At 45.2% G+C, this 20,097-nt stretch overlaps 1 protein-coding gene across 2 annotated transcripts in view; it reads right to left on the reverse strand.

Moving 5' to 3' along the window:
- Positions 1–226: 226 nt before the first annotated feature.
- LOC119167908 (uncharacterized) overlaps positions 227–20,097 on the reverse strand; it is an 82,126-nt gene continuing 62,255 nt past the window's right edge. For both annotated transcript variants that reach the window (XM_075879240.1, XM_075879239.1), the window contains 4 exons: positions 12,244–12,353; positions 9,097–9,317; positions 7,597–7,821; positions 227–739 (listed from right to left, as the gene is read on the reverse strand). In XM_075879240.1, the coding sequence (XP_075735355.1) occupies positions 595–739; positions 7,597–7,821; positions 9,097–9,317; positions 12,244–12,315 (663 nt within the window). In that variant the 5' untranslated portion in view covers positions 12,316–12,353 and the 3' untranslated portion in view covers positions 227–594. The remainder of the gene's footprint in view (positions 740–7,596; positions 7,822–9,096; positions 9,318–12,243; positions 12,354–20,097) is intronic.

Raw genomic sequence — 20,097 nt, forward strand, 5'->3', positions numbered from 1 at the left:
GCAATTCAATTTTATCGGTTAAAAAATGTGGGACTCAGCAGCAGCCTTCTAAATGTATGACATGATTGTTTGCTAATATGCAAAAAATATTTTACAGTATTGTGTCTCTTAGAGAATTAAACCACACCAACCAGCCGAGTTTCAATCGAACGAAAAGTAAAGCAGAGGCTTCAGTTAGTGCTTCACCATCACACGATAAAAGTGAGTATGCAAGTAGGGTAACGAATTTCAACTCTAAACAGCTTTTATTCAATCACACAAATTTTATATCGAAACAAATCATCTAAATTAATACATAAAAGAACAAAACAACGTCGCTGCAGTTATATTGGTGTGAAGTTTCCGTTAGAGGGCATGATCTTCTCGTAAATTATAGCTTATATTCGAGCTCGTAGCGCACTCCAAGTACTTCCTGAGTGCATTTAGGCCTTGATGAGGCGCCCTTTGACAAATCAAAGGCCAAAACCCTCTTGCCCCCAGTTGATGAAGTGACCGCGCAGCCGATGGTGTTGAAGCACATGGCGCCAACCACGACAATGGGCGAGAGAGCAGCATTCACATATCACCATTCAGAGGTACGTGCCCTAACTACAGTCAGTAAACATTTTGGCTCTGGTCAGCCGCAGTACCTCCGCCGGTGTAGAGGTCAGCCTCAGAGCAGTGCTGCACGACATGCCTTCCGCATGCGGTGTTCTGCACATGCGCCGCCATCGTGCATGCCGGATTTCGCCTCGGCTCCCTGGAAGAATAAGAGGTTAGTTATTTCGTTTGTAACTGCAAGAGGAGTGCAAACAAAAGCGTATGCAATATGTTTTATAAATAATAAATATATCTTAGCGAGCGTAAAGTAATCGGGCTTTCTCAATCTTTTTTGCCGTCTGCGTCTTGGCGCCCTCTTTATCGTGCGAACTTGATTTCGACCAAAAGTGAAACAGAGTACGTGAGCGTACCCCATTTAATGACGTATATAGACCAATAATTACCCTTTCCACCAATTACTGTGGCCCGTATCCACGTACCATGGCTTGTGTTACACGTATGCAACACAGGTGTTTCACTGTCCACACCAGATGTTTCAAACACGAGGACCACTGCGTAGATTGGCGTGGTGCTTAATGTATATGTAAAGACACATTCGCTGATTGGCAAAACGAAAAATAAACCGTAATCGTAACGGGGGACCCTTGAGCTTTGCCGTGAACAGTATTGAGAGGCTCGATTGCGCTTAGCTTTGAAGCGTAATAAGGCCTCTCTCTACTGCTCACGACGAAGCTCAAGGGTCCCACAAATCTTTGTTTATTTCCATTTATCTCAAATTCTGGCTCTGAAGCAACCAGGCTAAAACCATTAGGGGTTTATTTATGAAACAAGTTCTATATTTTAAAAACACTGGCATAGACACACAGACATACACACAACAAAACCCACGAAATCTTATCTGACCATGTTCGTGCATTAGACGAGCCAAGAAATTTGGCACCACATGAATCATGCGGATGTACTTACAAGTATATCAGCGTGATTCATACAGGCTCAGACTCACAGGTCCGCCTAATAAAGCTATTGTTTTTTTTTTTATTTATTTCTCCAAATAATGTGGAAAGGGGTAGCCATCGCCAAGTAACGGTGACAAAAACTCCTTCGTTTATTTTCTATTTCAATAAAAAAGTTCATCTTGTACTACGACGCTGTAGCATCGTAGTCCAAGCTATTAGCCCCACGGCAGCCTCCGAAATGTCGAGTTCAGAGGGCTGAGGCCAATAAAAATGACCGGAAGATTGCGCATGGCTAGCTTGTAGAAGTGTACTTGATTTATTATGAATGCATTAATAAAATGCGGGTTTATGTATTTATCTGCTCTTTATCTCTTCTTTTAAATTCCTCGCCAGTCTTGTTTTCATGAATTACTGTAGACGTCTCTCCTCAACGACAAAAGAGTAAATACTAGTCGTTCCCTGCTTCAACTAAACTGACGGGGTGCAGAAAAAGTTTAGTTGAAGCGATATATATATATATATATATATATATATATATATATATATATATAAATATATATATATATATATATATATATATATATATATATTTATATATATATATATATATATATATATATATATATATATATATATATATATATATATATATATATATATATATTATATATATATTATATATATATATTATATATATATATATATATATATATAAATTATATATATATTATATATATCTTTATATATATATATATATATATATAAAGCTGATCTGAGCCAGCAAAACGAAGAAACGTCGTTTTCAAAATTCAAGCACTGTCTGCGGCTTTCTATTCTCTCCCAGCAGCGTCACGACGTCATTCTCACACATGCATAGCGAAGACATGCTGAAAAACACGCTGAAACAACGCCTAAAACCGCCTTCATTCAGGAACCAAACAGTTGCATTAACACGTTAACTCCAGCAGCTGTCCGCTGTAAAAATTATTCGAAAACGCCGAGATGGAGGCAGGGTATCGTGGAGCGGCGACTTTTTGATTACTGTATGCCATTCTTATCATCCACCACTCGCGGCCAGTTGATTTCATATTGATAATGCGGACGAACAGTCTCTCTGATTAGTTACCACACTGACCAAGCGTGAACATAATGATACGCATGGGAATTGGTAAAGGCATCGTTAAACGGTTGCACATAGCAGCTACGTGAAGGAAACCATTAACTGAGCGACTTTGCATTAACATAGCAGCTTTGGATCGTCTGCGGATCGACCGCGTGGCACGACGGGGACGCTACGCTTCCCTTAGCTGTGTCAGCACAAGACATAACGTTCGGACTCGTGTAATGTGACAAATAAACGTCCCAAGGCTGGCTAATTGGGGTACGTCGGATATGCTACAGCTATATACGCCTGGAAGGCTGCTTTATCGACGCAGTTTGAGCGAATTAAGCGCGACTCGCGCGTACCTGTAAATAGGACACCACCGATCAGCCGCCGTCGCTTGCAGGGCCTATCCCACAATAAATACAAACGACCGAAATTTCAAGTAATTAATGCTTATGCGAGTTGAATATATATATATATATATATATATATATATATATATATATATATATATATATATATATATATATATATATATATATATATATATATAAATAAATAAATATATATATATATATATATATATATATATATATATATATATATATATATATATATATATATGTATATGTAATAGGCCCATGTTGTGCTCTGAGTTAAGTGCACGTTAAAAACCCCAGGTGGTCGAAATTTCCGGAGCCTTCCACTACAGGGTCTCTCATAATCATATAATGGTTGTGGGAGATTCAATCCGACATATCACTTAATCAACGCACGACTATTCAGTAAGCATGTGCGGACACCACACCACGCAACAGAAACGTCAATAATAAAACAGGCTTGCGTAGGCACCGATGACTCGTTTGCACCTGGCTCGACAATTCCTGCCGTTACCCCAAATAACGGGTGATTTACTTCACAAGGAGGAAAGTGTCCCTCCTTGCGGTGCCATGTAAAACCTTTTGCATACATTTCATCTTTTGCAGGAGCAAAGAGCCCTTTTCGTGGCAACTGCAAAGTAACTCGGGAAAACTTTTATGTGTGCGTGTACATCTCTGTGAGCTCATCTATGAGAGAGAACTAATCAGTGTCACGAATGTGTGCTCCTTTTCAGTCAGAGCTTTATTTTGAGCTGTAAAAGAGAAGTCAAGTTTAATGAAAACTGACTAGGCCAACACCTAATTAGGCCTTCATCGTGCAAAAGGTCACAGTCTTTCACCTTCTCCTTGGTCAGGTGGGTCTATCTGCGAGGTACAATTGTAGCTGAGCTTCCCACTGGTGTGGCGGCTTGGGCTAGTTGGTATGGCATGACGAACAAAACAACAACACAGAGACACTCGTGTCCTTCATCTTCTACTTGTCTCTGTGTCGTCGTTTTGTCCTTGTGCTATAACTATCTCCCACTGGTCTTGAGTCTGCTGTTTTATTTTTGGCTACGCTGCAAACTGCTGTCATCACTCCTAGTTACCATAAGCAAGGCTGAACAGATTTATCAGAGACTAAAGCGCAAACCTTTTGTGGCGCTTCTACTACGGAAGGACTAATGCATTCGTAAAGATTAGTCAGAATCATCGGCTAGTAGACTTCAATAAATCAGCGATGACGCTTTTCATTTTTAATGAAAGAAAACAATTTTCCTCGTGCAGCATATGCTCTGACTGGTCCATAAAACGGTTCCCCGTTCCCATCCATAAGAAAGCAAGTACAAGACGCTTTCCCGCCTTTTACTGTAACCCGCTTTGCAATGCTACAGTACAAGGCGTGAAAGTGTGGCATAAATGGCCCCAACCGCAAGGAACATTTCAGTGCAATCATTACAGCAGACATTTAAAAATAAATTACTATATTAAATTATTCCCTCGTAATATTTTTATTTCCCCGTAACAATATAATTGAGGGATTACTGTGGTCGAAAAAAACCTTCGCCTTGTTGTTGGGTTCCTCAGCTTGCAGCTGACATTGACAACTGTCAAAAGAGGGGGGGGGGGGCGCTCAGCCCCTCCAACTTTTCTCAGTGGTGGTGGTGGGAGGGGGGGGGGGCTTGAGCCTTCTTGCTCCTCCGGCTGATACGCTTATGAATCAGCTCTTCTTGACTTACCTGCTCTTCTATTTCTTCCCACTTTAACCTATTTCTGCCACTCTGCATGTTAATATAGCCTATGTCTGATTTATCTCGGCCCTTGAGCTTACATCCATTTCTTCTCCCACGGAAACCATGTGGCTTGAGTGCATTGTAGTCGGTAACTACCGACCACCACGCGCTCTGCTGATTGATTGATTGATTGATTGATATGTTGGGTTTAACGTCCCAAAACACCATACGATCATGAGAGATGCCGTAGTGGAGGGCTCCGGAAATTTCGACCACCTGGGGTTCTTTAACATGCACCCAAATCTGAGCACACGGGCCTACAACCATTCCGCCTCCATCGGAAATGCAGCCGCCGCAGCCGGGATCCGAACCCGTGACCTGCGGGTCAGCAGCCGAGTACCTTAGCCACTAGACCACCGTGGCGGGGCCACGCGGTCTGCTTGCTGAACTCTGAAAGATCCATCAGGGCACCTTGGTTGCTAGACTTTGCACCTGCAAGAGCTTTCCCTATTTGGTGGTTTACAAATCTGGCCGCTTGCACCATGATGCTGATTACCTCTCCCGGAACACTGTCGGCAATCCTGAGGACACCGACGCACCCAAGGAGCACTCCCATCTTATCAATGTCCTACTTCCTTAGCATTGGGGAAGGACAGAAACGGGATACACTGCGGTTTGACATCATCAGCCGTGCGGAATCTTCGCCAAATGACGTTTTCGACCGCCACTTTGTCCCTCAAAAGAGAATACAATACCGCCGCAACTTGCGACCTGACGAGAGTGACCTTCGCATTGTTGTACTAGCACTTGCGGCACTGTGTCCTCTCCGAACTTCACGACGCATCTACAGCTGGACACCTCGCACGTACGAGTGCGTACGGCGCCGTTTCTTCTGGCCAGGCCTTGCTCACTCGGTACGCCGATGCGTTGCCACGTGCGCATTATGCCAAAGTGCTAAACCATCGTCGCTGCTACCCGCTGGCCATCTTCAACCAATCGACATACCCGCGGAACCATTTTACCGTGTTGGGTTAGACCTGCTTGGTTTTTTTCCTACATTAAGATTGGGAACCTGGTGGATAGCCGCGATAACGGATTACGCTACACTCTACATTATGCGATCTCTACCGACAAGCTGTGCAACCGACGTCGCTGACTTCTTCTTACAAGACGTTATATATGTTTCACTATGCCCTGTGATAACTCCTCTCAGACCGCGGCCGTACATTTCTATCCCATGTCAATGCTAACATCCTGCGTTCTTGTTGCACACAACACGCACTGACCACCACTTACCATCCTCGAATAAATGGCCTCAAGGAAGTCAATGTGAACCAACAGCCTTTTCTAAGTAAAGTCACTGCACGGTTTAGGTTACTTTTATGACCATATAGGCACACGTCTCTTCAAGCTTTATGTTCACTTATATGCATGATCATACGACTTTCAAACAGCCCTCACTATGCGCTTGCTTTTTTTAGGAGCACCACAATAACAAAAAACATCGTACTACAGATGACAAGCCAAAAGTGACAGTCATCCCTATCTTTACGATGTCTCACAAAAATCAAGAAGGTATATTGGAGCACGTGCTAACGCAAGGTTGGTGTTCTCGGTGCCAGTCAAACTGCGGGTGCATGAAAAAGAACTCCCTGCTTGCACTTGCAAGAAGCAACACGCTAGGAAGTTTCTTCCATGCAAGACTGTAACCATTCATGAGATACCGACGTCTTGCCGTGGCCTTTACATTGGTCAAATGGGTCGCTGCGTGAATGACCGGCTCCAAGAGCACAAGAACACTCACAAAGACCAAACTGGATGTAACCTACTGTGACGAGCGCGAATCTCTCCGAGTTTCGAACAGACGCCCATGTTGCGTAAATATTGTCATTTCTGCACCCGGAAGATTCATGAAGCATTCGAATTTCCTTCCGTTTAGCTACCATGTGTAAGCGCACCATACATCGTAGTATTCAACAAAAGATTGTCCCCATGAAAGAACTTCGCAAATACTGATTGAGATCCCAGCGCAGTGCCTTCATATCTTTCATCTGCTTTACTTTTTCACCTGTCCAAGCCGATTATATTTCTTCACACAAAACAAACACTCGTATTGTTAGCAAGTGTTCTGTCGAGTTGGCTTTTTTCTTTGTTTTCCCACACTTTTTTTTACGATGAAGTCATTAATTTTCTTATCTGTGATTACAACTGTATCTGCTGAATCACGTGAATTCACAAAAGTGCATCGTTTCCAGCAGCGGTGATTTACTGGTTATGTTGATCGACCACTGGCCTCTTTGTAGCGGAATGAAGTCGCAGCCACTGTGGCCACATTTCGATGAAAGCGAAACGCTAGTGGCCCGTGTACTTGAATTTTGGTGCACAATAAAGAGCAATGAATGGTCGAAATCGCCGGAGCCCACCACGACGGCATCTCGCATAATCTTGTCGAAACTTCAGGGCGTAAAACCCTACCAAATATTTTACACAACTGATCATGTTGCACCATGAGCACACCATCATTTGCCCAGAAGCCCCAGACAATATTAGAGCAAAAATATTACATATTCCTTTCTCGTTCGAAATTCGTTCATTTTAAAACGTCGTCTCACACTGCTTAAAATGTACCAGCTACTCCTTCTAAGCAAGGCAATATTTCTGCTTCAGGAGGTCTTGGTGCGAAAAAAAACAAAATAACTGCAGGAGTAAGTGGTATTATGCCGTCTTACGGCATTACATGACGAGACGGCATTACATGGGTAATGCCGTCTCGTCAGTTTTAACAAATTTCTGGACACAGTACATTCTCCTCTCTTTTTCGCCCGCGATAATACAAAATGAAGTGGTATATCAAGCCGTTAGTCGTCTGAGGTGTTATTGAAGTAAAATGTAGGTAAATGTACCTCGTAGTGCATCGAAACAGCACCGCTGGGATGTCCATGTCCTCTGTGTTGTTGATGCTCTCTGTCTTGGCGAACACACATGGCAGTGCGTCTTGTAGGTGGGTCGCAGTCTTCCTGGTGAAGACACCGAAGTTGTGCGCGGCAGAGTACAATGCGCCGCTCTCGCGGTCCTTGCGAATAGTTCTCTCACCAGTATCCACTCCACGGTTTCTTGGCTGCATCACACTACATCGACAAAGCATGACCCTAGTTAGCATGATGAAGAAACTGCGAAACAGTATTTATTTCTTAGCGTTTCTTGTCGCGTCGGGGAAAACGCCAGTGGACTTGAACTCCAAATTGAAATTTTCCTATTTCTTTCTTATGAGAGAACTTCTTATATTTAGGAGTATTTGCAAAATTGTAATTATAATAAATAATACGATGAATTTTATTTTATTGTCATTTGGCTTGCATATGTCCGTTCACTCGGTAGTGCGGAAATAGCAATCTAAGGTGTAAAAATGTAGCTACGTACAAGTAAGATATCTATAAACTAGTACTAAATGTATTTTACGGATACTGCCATAAAATCAAAAAATAATCTTTTCCAGAGTAGTCAAAACTGTTTTGACGTACAAACACACACATACGTACAAATCAACAGACAACGCACATGATAATCGATGGATACACAGAAAGATGTGTGTGTGTGTGTGTTAAAACGTGATATTAAATTTTAAGGGATCCTAAGTATTGCGGAGTGCCTCTTGACCAAATTCGCAAGCAAACAATTCAAAGATGGCCTAGGTGACATTATTCAATAAAGTCATTAGTTACGCCAGGTATATACAGGCAAATTTTACGGCCTTCATTTTGAAGTATTTTGTCGCACATACTAAATTATGGGCCCTTTCAGTAATGATTTTAGTTATTGAGGAAGAAAAACCAGCAGTTTATCGGTTCATAGGTGCAGCTATGGTTTAAGTAAACTATCGAATAAAGAAACACTTCGAAAGAGACGGTTTGAAGAGTGAACACACTGCGACGTTTCTCTACTTATTTCGAAGAACTGGTGTTTCTCTTCAAGATACCTAATAGCGACCATACTAAACCTTAAGCCTAAAGCTGTCGTTAATCATTATTGTAAAACCCATTTTTTGAAATAGTTGAGACCCCAAAAATTAGCTTTTAATTTTGTGCGGTACACGGTTATAGATACAGCTAAGATAGATCAATTATCGGCTACAATTCTTGCGTTATCATTAACAGCATTCATAGAAGAAATGGAAGATACAACCACCGAACTTTGCTATTTACGTTAACTTGTCGGCTTGCGATACACGTTCAGTGATTAGCTTTCTGCTTCGTTGAGGTTCGTTAAATATTTACAAGGAAATATTATTCTATCTGGAGACAGAAAGGGTAGAATATCTTTCAATCGCAAATAAAATAATTCACTCAGTTCCTTAACTCGTTGCTGCAGCGTTATATCAAGGATTATAGCAAGATGACATGCACCTGCTTATACGCAGCCATCCACTGTAACTTGACACGAACGCTGCCTTGTGGCGGGTTCCCTTCATGGTCAGTGCTAATTGCATGACGCTAGTCTCGAGGTGCCGGTCGCACTCGGCTCTCGGGAACAGTCTCACCCAGGGTTCGTCCCAGTCGTGGCAACAAGGTGCACCGGCGCTGTTCCAGCGTTTCGCCACATGGACCCGGCTGGTTGGGTGGTTGTCCTGAATGGCAGAGTCACCGGACACGCTACACGCTTCGTCTTTGGTGTACGCTGATTCTACGTCCAACGACATCGGGATGTGATTCTTGTAAGTTGGTGACTGTGTCAAGCAAGCGCACCCGCTGCCACCGAAGAGGTAGCGAGTTGCGCTGTCGCTTGGTGGACTGAGGCTCATTTCTGGTAATAGACCAACGCGGTTTGCTTCCACGAAGACAGGAAACGCATTCCAAAGCAACAGCCGCACGTGCCGCTCGTACAAGCTCGTGAGGGCGGGGATCTATTTGTTTGTTTATTTGAGCCTTACAGAATATGGCGCATACCCACTCTTGGAGATTGCTTGATTTCTTTGTTTGTTAGACCCAAGTGGGCTTAACCCACCACAGGGGATTGGTCATGAATCCATTGGCAGTGTGACTTGGACTAAAAGGGCGAAGAGGAAGCTCAAAAGAGTTTTTGTTTTATATATACTAAATGAATAAATTGTGCAACGTCAACAAGGAATGGCATAAAGAAAACAATTTGAAACAAAATATTAAAAAATGGCCTGCATTTTATAGCTTCCATTTTTGTTGTTGTCGCTTTCATATTTCAACGTACTTGCGGCCACGAAGCATAAAAGACGAAGCGACAATGATGCACGTGTTATGTAATGAAAATAGAAAATATAAACAGGAAAAACACGTTTTGCGAGTGGTATTGAAACTGTGAGTCTTTTTTCTTTTGCTTCTTCTTTTCTCTTGAGTTATCCAACAAGGTATTTTAAAACTATCTACTGTAAATATTTTGACATTATGAACAAGTTGTTTTATTAGCCAGGCACTACTCGTTTCATGACCGATCCACCGTGGCGAAAGCGTCAAGGTAAAAACGTAAATCAATTAATCAATCAGTCAGCCAATTAAAACAACTAAATGCTGTTGTTTTCCCCACCGGTGTGCCAAGACCTCTTCTTAGATGTCGCGAATCAAATAATTTTCGAAAAACTGCGTGCAGACTTTTTTATACCAACAACTCGTGTCCCGTGTGGCGATATACCGAAGGGAAAGATCAAAATGTATTTTTCGTACTGCTCGGCCAATATTCTTTTACCGTAATGCGCTATACCAGTTCAAGTATTTTACCACTCTCGCGGCATACCTTTGATAGTCAGCAGCTAGTACAGCTTCTAACTTTTTGCCGTTACCAACCAGGGAATCGTGTTTCAGTGTAGCCACCTACGTTTCCACATTGTGTGTTGTTTATGAATGTTGTGTGATTTTGTGTTGGTTAGGTAGTGTGAATCATTTATTCTTTGCTTCACTGTGAGCATTTCTTTGTTTTTTACGGTCGTGATCATATTCTTCTCTCACGAGCGACATTTTGTTCTTCTCCTTGTTCACCTATTGTCCGTGGCGCATACGCACTGTGGAAGATTGGCCAATAATTGAGTGGTTTTATAAAATATTATCCAGCTTTATAATAATGAAGACTTTATATAAGAAAGATTTCCCATAACTTCGCAAATCGTGCTGCTTGATCTAATGCATGTATTTATTTAAAGAAAGTAATTTTTTCTTCAGTTACAGCAATACTTTGATTTTTACACGTATATACTGATGTTATAGACACGTTAAAACATCTGTGTTCTTGTTTTTATTTCTTTTTAAATTGTCACATTCCACTGCCACCAGAACCTATAATTTCACTGTTTTCTAAACTAAGCTTTCAGATAAGCTTTGAAAGGCCGCATATTCAGGTCGAAGCTCCTTAGGGTCGAGCAATTTTCCCTGTCCGTCAGCGTGACACGCTTGGCACATACGCGCTGCGAGATGGCGGTACTTGGAGTGTTCACTAGATGGACGCACAGACGGATGCATGGATAGATGCACAGACAAGCAGACGGAAGGACGGATGGACGGACGCATGAATGGACGAACAGACGGGTGGACGTACGCAAGGGCGGAAGGGTGGAAGGACGCACGCACTGGTGTACGGACGCACGGAAGCAAGAACGAACGGAGGGAGAGGCTGAAGGCCGCTTCGCCCCGCTCATCCTCACTTATTCCGTGGATATACTGTGATTTTTTTCATTCAAACCAAACTAAGGGTATAGTGTGCACGTACACACATGTCACGTAGTTCAATAAACTTTAAAAAATACCAGGAATGAGAATTGCATGATACATTTTGTCTGGCCCTATTTTCACGCCGAAATCTTGGAGTGTAAGGTCAGAAATTTAAAAAAAGATTTCTTTTCGTGTTTTCGAAGCGTTCGCTCAATGGAAATTTTGGAAACTTCGTATGCTGGCTTTAAGCACCCACAGATGACACGACGACTTATTTTTATCAGTTAGCAAAATGCACGACTCAGCAGTTTACGTGATTGTTTACTAATTCGCAAAAAATATCTTATCCTATAGTGTGTATTAGAGAATGAAACTGTACAACCAGACGAGTTTCAAGCCTACTAAAAGTAGAGCAGTGGCTTTAGTTAGAGCTTTACCATCGCACGCTAACAGTCAGTATGCAAGTGAGCCAACAAATTTTAACTCTAAACAGCTTTTATTCAATCACACAAATTTCATAATGACACAAATCATCTGAATTAATACATAAAAGAACAAAACAACATCGCTGCAGTTATATCCGTGCGAAGTTGCCGTTACAAGGCATGATCTTCTCGTGAATTGTAACATAAATTAGAGCTCGCAGCGCACACGAAGTACGTCCTAAACCAATCTAGGCCTTGGTGAGGCACCCTTTGACAAATAAAGGCCCAAAACCTTCTTGCCCCCAGTTGGCGAAGTGACCGCGCAGCCGATGGTGTTGAAGCGCATGGCGCTCGCCGCGACAATGGACGAGAGAACAGCATTCACATATCGCCATGCAGAGGTAAGTGTCCTAGCTACAGTGAAAAAAAACCATTTGGCTCTGGTGAGCCGCAGTACCTCCGGCGGTGCAGAGGTCAGCCTCATAGCGGTGCTGCACGACTTGCCGTTCGCATGCGTTGTTCTGCACATGATCCGCCATTGTGCATGCCGGATTTCGCCTCGGCTTCCTGGAGAAATAAAAGAAGAGGTATTCCGTTTAGCCGGACATGTAGCGCGTAGACAGGATAACCGCAGGTCGTTAAGGGTAACTAACTGGATTCCCAGAGAAGGAAAGTGGGTAAGAGGGAGACAGAAGGTTAGGTGGACAGGTGAGATTAAGAAGTTTGTGGGTATAAATTGGCAGCAGCAAGTACAGGACCGGGTTAACTGGCGAAACATGGGAGAGCCCTTTGTCCTGCAGTGGACGTAGTCAGGCTGACGATCATGATGATGATGATGATGATGATGATGATTTTATTTAGAACCGGGAGATGAGTACAACCAAAAGCGCCAGCTTTATGTGTTAGTAAATGATAAACATTTCTTAGCGAACGAAAAGCCATCCGGCTGTCTCAAACTTTCTTGCCTTTTCATGAAGTATACAGACTTATTGATACCCTTTCCACCATTGTGGCGACAATACTTCTGCATTGACTCCTAATGACTGCTCAAGGGGAATCGTGAATTTTCGCGCAAGCAGAATTATAGTTGAAGCGGCATTCGTTGTAGCGAAGTTTCACTGTAGTCAAATCCCGTACTAGTATAAATTTCCTTCGGTAATAGTTGCTCGTGGAGTGGAGTGAAATGATCGGTTTCTACAAAAGCAGTTTCCTTAAGGTTACAATTGATGAAAATAATTCCGAGCTGTCAAAATAGGCAGTGTGTAACCTTTTAAAGTCAATGCCCAGTGCGACCGTTAAAACTAAGTGATGTGCCAGACAGACAGACAGACAATGAACTTCATTTGATCCTGAGGAGCTTTCGCGGGAACCCCTATCGGGGACCCGCGGAAGCCGCTTGCCGCGTCCAAGTCGGGACTGGGACACCGTGATGTTCCGCCCTTTCTTGGGCCCTCTGGATTGCCTGGATTTGTGCTTTAAGCGATGGGCTCCGAAGTGCTTCTTCCCAGTCGGCTTCGCTGAATATAGGGCCATTAGGTAACGCGGGGCATTGCCAAAGCATGTGCGCTTAGGAACAATAAATTTCATTACATTCCGGACAACTTGAGTCAACGTCTGTGGAGATATGACTAAGAAGGCCCCGCGAGGGGAACTAACCCGTCTGGAGCATTCTAAGTGTAATTGACTGAGACCTATCTAACTTCGGGTGAGGAAGAGGATATTCTCTTCTACTTGGCTGATAGTGAGATGTCATTTCATTAAACGTAAGGAGTGGATCGTTATGCTGAATTTCATGCTGACCCCATAAGGCCTCTATGCCGCCGCGGCGCTTTAGATCTCGCGCACGGTCATGGGCAAGCTCGTTGAGGTTAGGTACGTGCTGATGAACGTCCGCACTCTAGAATGGAGGCAGCCTACCGCGCTATGTTACCCGACTCAAATGCTTTGATGGCTGCTCGAGAGTCTGTTAACACGGTGGTTTGTGAGCGGTCGGTCATGGCCAGGGCTATGGCGACCTGTTCTGCAACTGCGCTCGTAGCTAACCTGACCGAGGCTGAGGAGCGTAATTCCCCGTTGCCGTCAATGACTGCCAGCGCGAATGTGCTAGACTTGCCGTACTGAGCCGCGCCGACAAAGACAGTCGATTCTCTATTCTCGGCGGCGTTGTGTAATATCGCCCATGCTCGGGCTTTTCGCTTCCCTACATTGTATTGCGGGTGCATATTCTGAGGGAATGGGTTGACCACAAAGGTTTCCCGGACCTCCCGGGATAAGGTGATTTCCCGTTCAGCAAGCATTTTGGGAGCCATGCCAGCCTTGTCCAGGATGCGTCTTCCTGTCCTGGTTTACGAGAGCATGACCACCCGGGCGGTGACCTGCGTTTCGATCACTTCATCAGTCTCCTTCTGCATACCGCGTTGTCTTAATTTGTCAGAGCATGTGGTTACTTGTAACGCTAGCACCTTTTTCATGCTCTTACGGATGAGAGTGTCTAGCTTATTTTTTTCCGTTCTAGTCCAGGTAAGCACCGATGCTACATAATTAATGTGGCTCATTAGGAAGGCATGATGGATCCGAAGTAGGTTGGCTTCACTTAGTCCCTTTCTGCGTCCAGATACTCTAGCAACAAGTCTAAGCATGCTTTCGGTTTTGGCCGTGATGTGCGTCAGGGTTTTGGCGTTACACCCTCTCGCGTCAATCAGTAGTCCTAGGATTCTGATTGCATCTACTCGTGTAATGCGCTGTCCATTTCTTGCAGAAATGGAGATGGGAATTCGGTCGAGGTGTGGAAGTCTCCTAACGCCTTGCCTGGCTGGCCTGTACAGTAACAGCTCTGATTTGTTTGGAGAGAGTTGGAGGCCTGTGCCTTCTAGGTAGAACTCCGTTTCGTCTAGGGCTGATTACAGCACGTTTTCTACTTGTGCGAGTGATCCTCCCGGGCACCAGACCGTGATATCGTCCGCGTAAAGCGAGTGGCCTATATTGGGCAGGGATCTGAGCCTCTCCGATAAGCCCTTCATGACTATATTGAACAACAAGGGGGAGATGACCGCCCCTTGGGGAGTGCCTCTGGCTCCTAAGGCGAACTCGTCTGACTTGTGTTGAGCGATCCTTATGGTAGCCGTTCTATTCATCAGGAATGACCTAACCAAGGCCTGAAACTTTGCTCCCAGACCTAGGCTGCTCATGGCCTGCAAGACAAAGCGATGAGATGCGGTGTCAAAGGCCTTGGTCAGGTCAAGGGCTAAGATCCCCCTAACATTCCTAGTGCTGTTATCAAAAATGTGTTTCTTAGGAAGTACCATTACATCTTGTGTGGAAAGGCCAGGCCTGAGCCGATCTTGTTGTGTGGGAATAGTTCCTTGCGTTCTATGTAGTTCGAGATCCTATTGAGGATCGCATGTTCCGCTACCTTGCCTACACACGAGGTTAGCGATATCGGCCTTAGGCTGTCAAGATTTAAGGGCTTACACGGTTTCGGAATAAGCACAATCGAGGCCGCTTTCCACTCTGCCGGCACGCTTCTACTCTCCCAAGTCTTGTCGACCTTTTTCGTTAGCATCTCAATTTATTTGTCATCCAGGTTCCTTAACAGTCTGTTTGAGATGCCGTCTGGTCCGGAGGCTGACCTGCTATTCAAGTTGTGAAGGACAGCCCTCATTTCAGACTCCGTGAAGGGGCCATCGAGCTCTTTTACCGTGTCACATTCTATTTCAGGATACCCTTCTGCGCATTCTGCCCCTAGCGGGAGATATCTATTCGCTACCTCGTCTAAGAGCGTTTCTTCCGTTCCAACCTCTTGTCTGTGCTTGTGAATCAGGTGGCACAGTGTCTGTCTTTGATTGCCTTTGGCCTGCATGTCATCTAGCATGTGTTTAAGAAGATTCCATTTCCCCCTTGTACGCATGCGTCCATCGACTGCTGAACAGATCTCAACCCATTGTAGCCGAGCTAACTCGGTGCAGTACTGTTCGATCTCCCTAATAAGTTCCGCAACCCTCTTTCGTAGCCGTCGGTTAAGCCTCTGTGTTTTCCATCGCCTCAAAATGGAGGCTTTGGCTTCCAAGAGATATGCGATGTGCGGATCCATCCTGGGAAAATCGAGCTCGGTTTGAATAGTTTTTGTGGCCTTTTCAACGTCTGCTCTGAGTGTCTGAATGAGTTCGCTGAAGCTGTCATATCCGCCCGTGTCGTCGTTGCTAAGCTTTCGAAAAGCATCCCAGTCCGTCACTTTAATTTCCTAGGCCTGGGGGGGGGGGCTCTGACCTGAATGGTAACACTAATGATGAAGTGATTGCTGCCCAGGTTTTCTTGATTGTTATTCCAGGTTGTTTGCTGTAAATTTTTCATAAACGCGAGATCGGAGGTTGTGTCTTTAGCCACCGACGTGCCCAGTCTCGTGAAAAACCGGAGATCGGTGATGACTGTTAGCGTTAGGTCATCGACTGCCCGCGCTAGATTTATGCCCTTAGCCGTTTGCCTGATGTACCCCCATGCGTTATGTGGGGCGTTGGAGTCTCCCGCGATTACTAACGGTGACTGTCTAGCGAGTGTAGCGGCCTTCGTAAACAGGGAGTGGAAGGACTGTCTCTGATCGGATGGTGGGCTGTAAACATTTAGAATGAACACGCTTTGTTTAAGCCACCTGTTAGGAATAACCTCAATGAAAAGCGCCTCCATTCTGCCACGACCTGGCTGAATGTCATGTACAACAAATGCGAGCTTTTTGCTCACAAGCGTAGCTATACCTTTCTTGGACTCCCCCCTTGCCGCCACCGATTTGTAACCAGCTAAGGTTGGTGTGTCGCACATTGTTTCCTGTAGCAAAATTACCTGGGGCCTTTCTGCCTGAGCCGTAACTCACTGTGGCAGTGAAGTCTTGCGCCTTTGAAAGCTAGCGCAATTCCAATGCCAAATTACTAGATTATTTTGAGTGCCCGCCATTTTGCTAGTTTTAGTTATATTGACCCTACGGGGTCGCCCCCGCATCATCATTACCTGCAGCTTGTGTACGAAGCTTTGGCCTGGTCTTAATAGCCATTTTATCCTCAAGTGCGACTACTTCAATTTCTATGTCTCCTCTTTACTCTCAAGTGCTCCCATGCGCAGCGCGAGTTGATTAATGCTTAACTGGTTTTCTTTGGAAATCCTAAGTAACTCTTCTAGCATCTTGTTCTGCGAGCTTTCCACTTGCATCTCCGAGTCGCTCTCATCCTTTGGAGGTGGAGCTTTACGCTTGGCCTAGTTGACCTCGACTTTGGGTTCCTGCGTGCTTTTATGCACGGCGTTATCCGCCACGTTCGCGCCCTCGACTCTGCTGGAAATGGCCTGCGCAGCTGTCTGCTTGCGTAGCTCTCCTTTGAGACTAGCAATCTCCTGACGTAACTGTTCAATGTCACTCTTTTCAGGATGCTCCGGTGATGCCGACCGCGTTAACTTTTTGGGCTTGGGCATCTCCTCCTTGACTCGATCTGCCCATGTGAGTTCCTCCTAGATTCTCTTTCTAGACGCCGAACACCCTCTGGAACGCGAGCGGCTGTTGCACCGCTGCGCAGCTGGCATGACAGAGTGGCCTCTCCGGGGTGTGCCGGAGACGCTAGGTGAGACGCTGGAGTCACGGGACTGCATTCCTAGGGCCATCTGCTTCTTCTCGGAGCGCCGGTGGCGTTGGCGTCGTCTCCTTCTGACGATGTAGGGGACTTGAAATCTGTCTTTGCATGCTCTGGCTGCAGTTGGATGTGGATCTCCGCATAACTAACACTTTGGAGTGCAATGATGATCCTCCGTTGGTGATTTCTGTCCGCACGTGCGGCACCACTTGCTGTTTGGATTAGGGCAAACGTCAGCACGGTGTCCCAAACCTCCGCAGCCGTAGCAGACCTCCGTGTGTCTCCTGTATAGTGTGCAGCGAAACATGCTCGCGCCACAGGACACATAATTGGGCACCTTCATACCCTTGAACAATACTACCACAGCTGTGGTGTTCTTAATTCTTTTGACCTCGATGGCTCCTGGGTTGCGGTGGTTCACAATTAGTGCTCCGAGCTGAGCCTCGCTGATATCCACGTCGACACCCCTTATGACACATTCGCACATGTTATCGGGGGGAGCCAGGTACACAGAGACGCGGTACGTGCAATTGCCCAATCGAACTTCCTGCGCCTTTACGTACGCGCACGCATTCTTCTCATGAGGAGTACACACCACATAATTGTTTTGAGTGCGATTGGGACAAATGATGTCCTCTTCCATTTCGGCTGGAGCCAGGGCCGCCGCCATGGCCAGGGCTTGCTCAAAACGTATTTGACTGACCTTGGTCACATTCAGACCGTCCCTTGGTCTTACGATGATGCGATACGTGTCCCCCGGAAGTTGAGGGAGCCTCGAGGTGGCGACAATGCGTTGGTACGCGTTCCGTGGGGTGGTGGTGCGGCCACCGCCCTTTCGTCTGCCACGCGTTGGTGTGCGTTCGCGGGTAGTAGTCGCCGTTCTCATTCCCTTGCTGTTCTTGCGGCCATATGCCGTCTGCCAGCTGGGGCTGCTTGCTTCGTCCTGAGAGATTTCTTCTCCCTCCACGATCTCCCTCTTGGGCTAAGGCGCCCGCGGTCGCAGGGTTAGGCCTAGGCCTACCTGCGCTGCCTCGTCGAGGTTAGGCTTACCGCGTTAGGGTTAGCTGTGCTGTTGCCTGGTCGGAGCTGCACACACTCATAAAGGTGAAAAAGGCACCCACCGTAGAAAGGCCGGTGTTATCCATTATCGCGAAATCAATGAAATAACGTAGTACCAAGGTTACAATAGAGCTCGAATCTAGGTCCGCTGCGTGCCAGCCCCGTATTCTACCACTAAGACGTGCCGTTTTTTTTCTTAAATGGTATTACTACAAAAGTGGCTCACTTACATACATAACGTACAAAACACATAGGGTCATGTCGACAAATGTAAAATGAACGTTAAAATGTAAATATAGCCCAAGAGAATGTTTAAGGGTTATTTTAGTAGCTCACTTCATGAACTCAGCATACCAGTTCGGCTGAAACTGCAGTTGGTCATAGAAGTCCCTTAGCCACACAGTTTTTTGCATAAGGTGGCATCGCGAGGACACAACTGGTTCCACATACCTATACAACATGCAAGATTTTCATAAACTATGCATGCCCATTAACAATGGCATATCAACTCGCATGTCAATTCATTTGGGTGGTACGAGATAACGGATGCTATGAGAATTTAAATAGAGACGTTTATAAAGCCATTTGAAGGACATCCCAGAAAAAGATGGCGTCCTTTCAACTGTGAAAGCAATGTTCTAGTCTTTCCGGAAATTTGCAGAGGCAGCAGGTAATACAAATATCCCTTTGGCGCTTTACCAAATTTTTACAGGTATTGTTTCTGTATGCACTTTTTAAAAATGTATTGTTTATTGGTGAATAAGGCATCTTCGTTACACGTAATAGTGTGTCATGACCAGAAAGCGCAATATATAGTGAGCAGTAAAATGAGGACGGAAAGAGCACATCTAGTAGAGCACTATATAGGTCTTTTCTTCATTGTCGACAATGAGGAATTTATAATTGCTCATTGTCGTCAGCCCCTGTATGAATGTTTTCGCAAAATTATTTGAAAGTGCTTAGCAGATACAATGCTTCATAGAAATGACAAAAATCTTGACCACAAAGGCTGCTATACAACCCAGAAATTATTAATATTGCCACGTTCCATTTTCCAAGCTTTTGTTATCGTCCCAAAACACCACACAATTCTCAGCGCAAACCGCGCCTGCAGTTTTCGAGAGGGTTCCGGACTGTAGTAGATCATTTCGATAAGATCACGCCCACTGTGCGAATGGTACAGATTGATCTGGAACGTACGCCGCCGCCAGCGGTAGCGCTAGAACATTCGACGGCGGGAGTATAAATGCCGACGCGCTTCGCCGCTTGTCAGTAGTTGATCGAAGGCCGACGCTCCGTTCGCCGCTATCAGTCCGAGACTGCTATCTGTGCGAGACTGCTGCTGTAATTGGACTTTCCGTTTACCGGGCACAGGTTCGCCCAAATAAACAGTTAAATCCCAAAACGAAGTCTCCTGTCTTCGGCCACGTCACGACCCTTGACATCTGGTGGAGGTGCTGGGTACACGGCTTGACGGGGGCGTGCGGTACATGAACGAAGCAGCACCTCCACCAGATGTCACCTGACTTCAAAGGCGTCGTTGAAGGCAGTCAGCATCTGTTGGTCACCCGAAATATTTGCGTCGCAAGAGGAATTGCAGAGCTGCGGGGAGGCAAAGCAACGGTTATGCTCACGAATTTCAG

This window comes from Rhipicephalus microplus, chromosome X (assembly GCF_043290135.1).
Source record: "Rhipicephalus microplus isolate Deutch F79 chromosome X, USDA_Rmic, whole genome shotgun sequence".
NCBI classification, from domain to species: domain Eukaryota; kingdom Metazoa; phylum Arthropoda; class Arachnida; order Ixodida; family Ixodidae; genus Rhipicephalus; species Rhipicephalus microplus.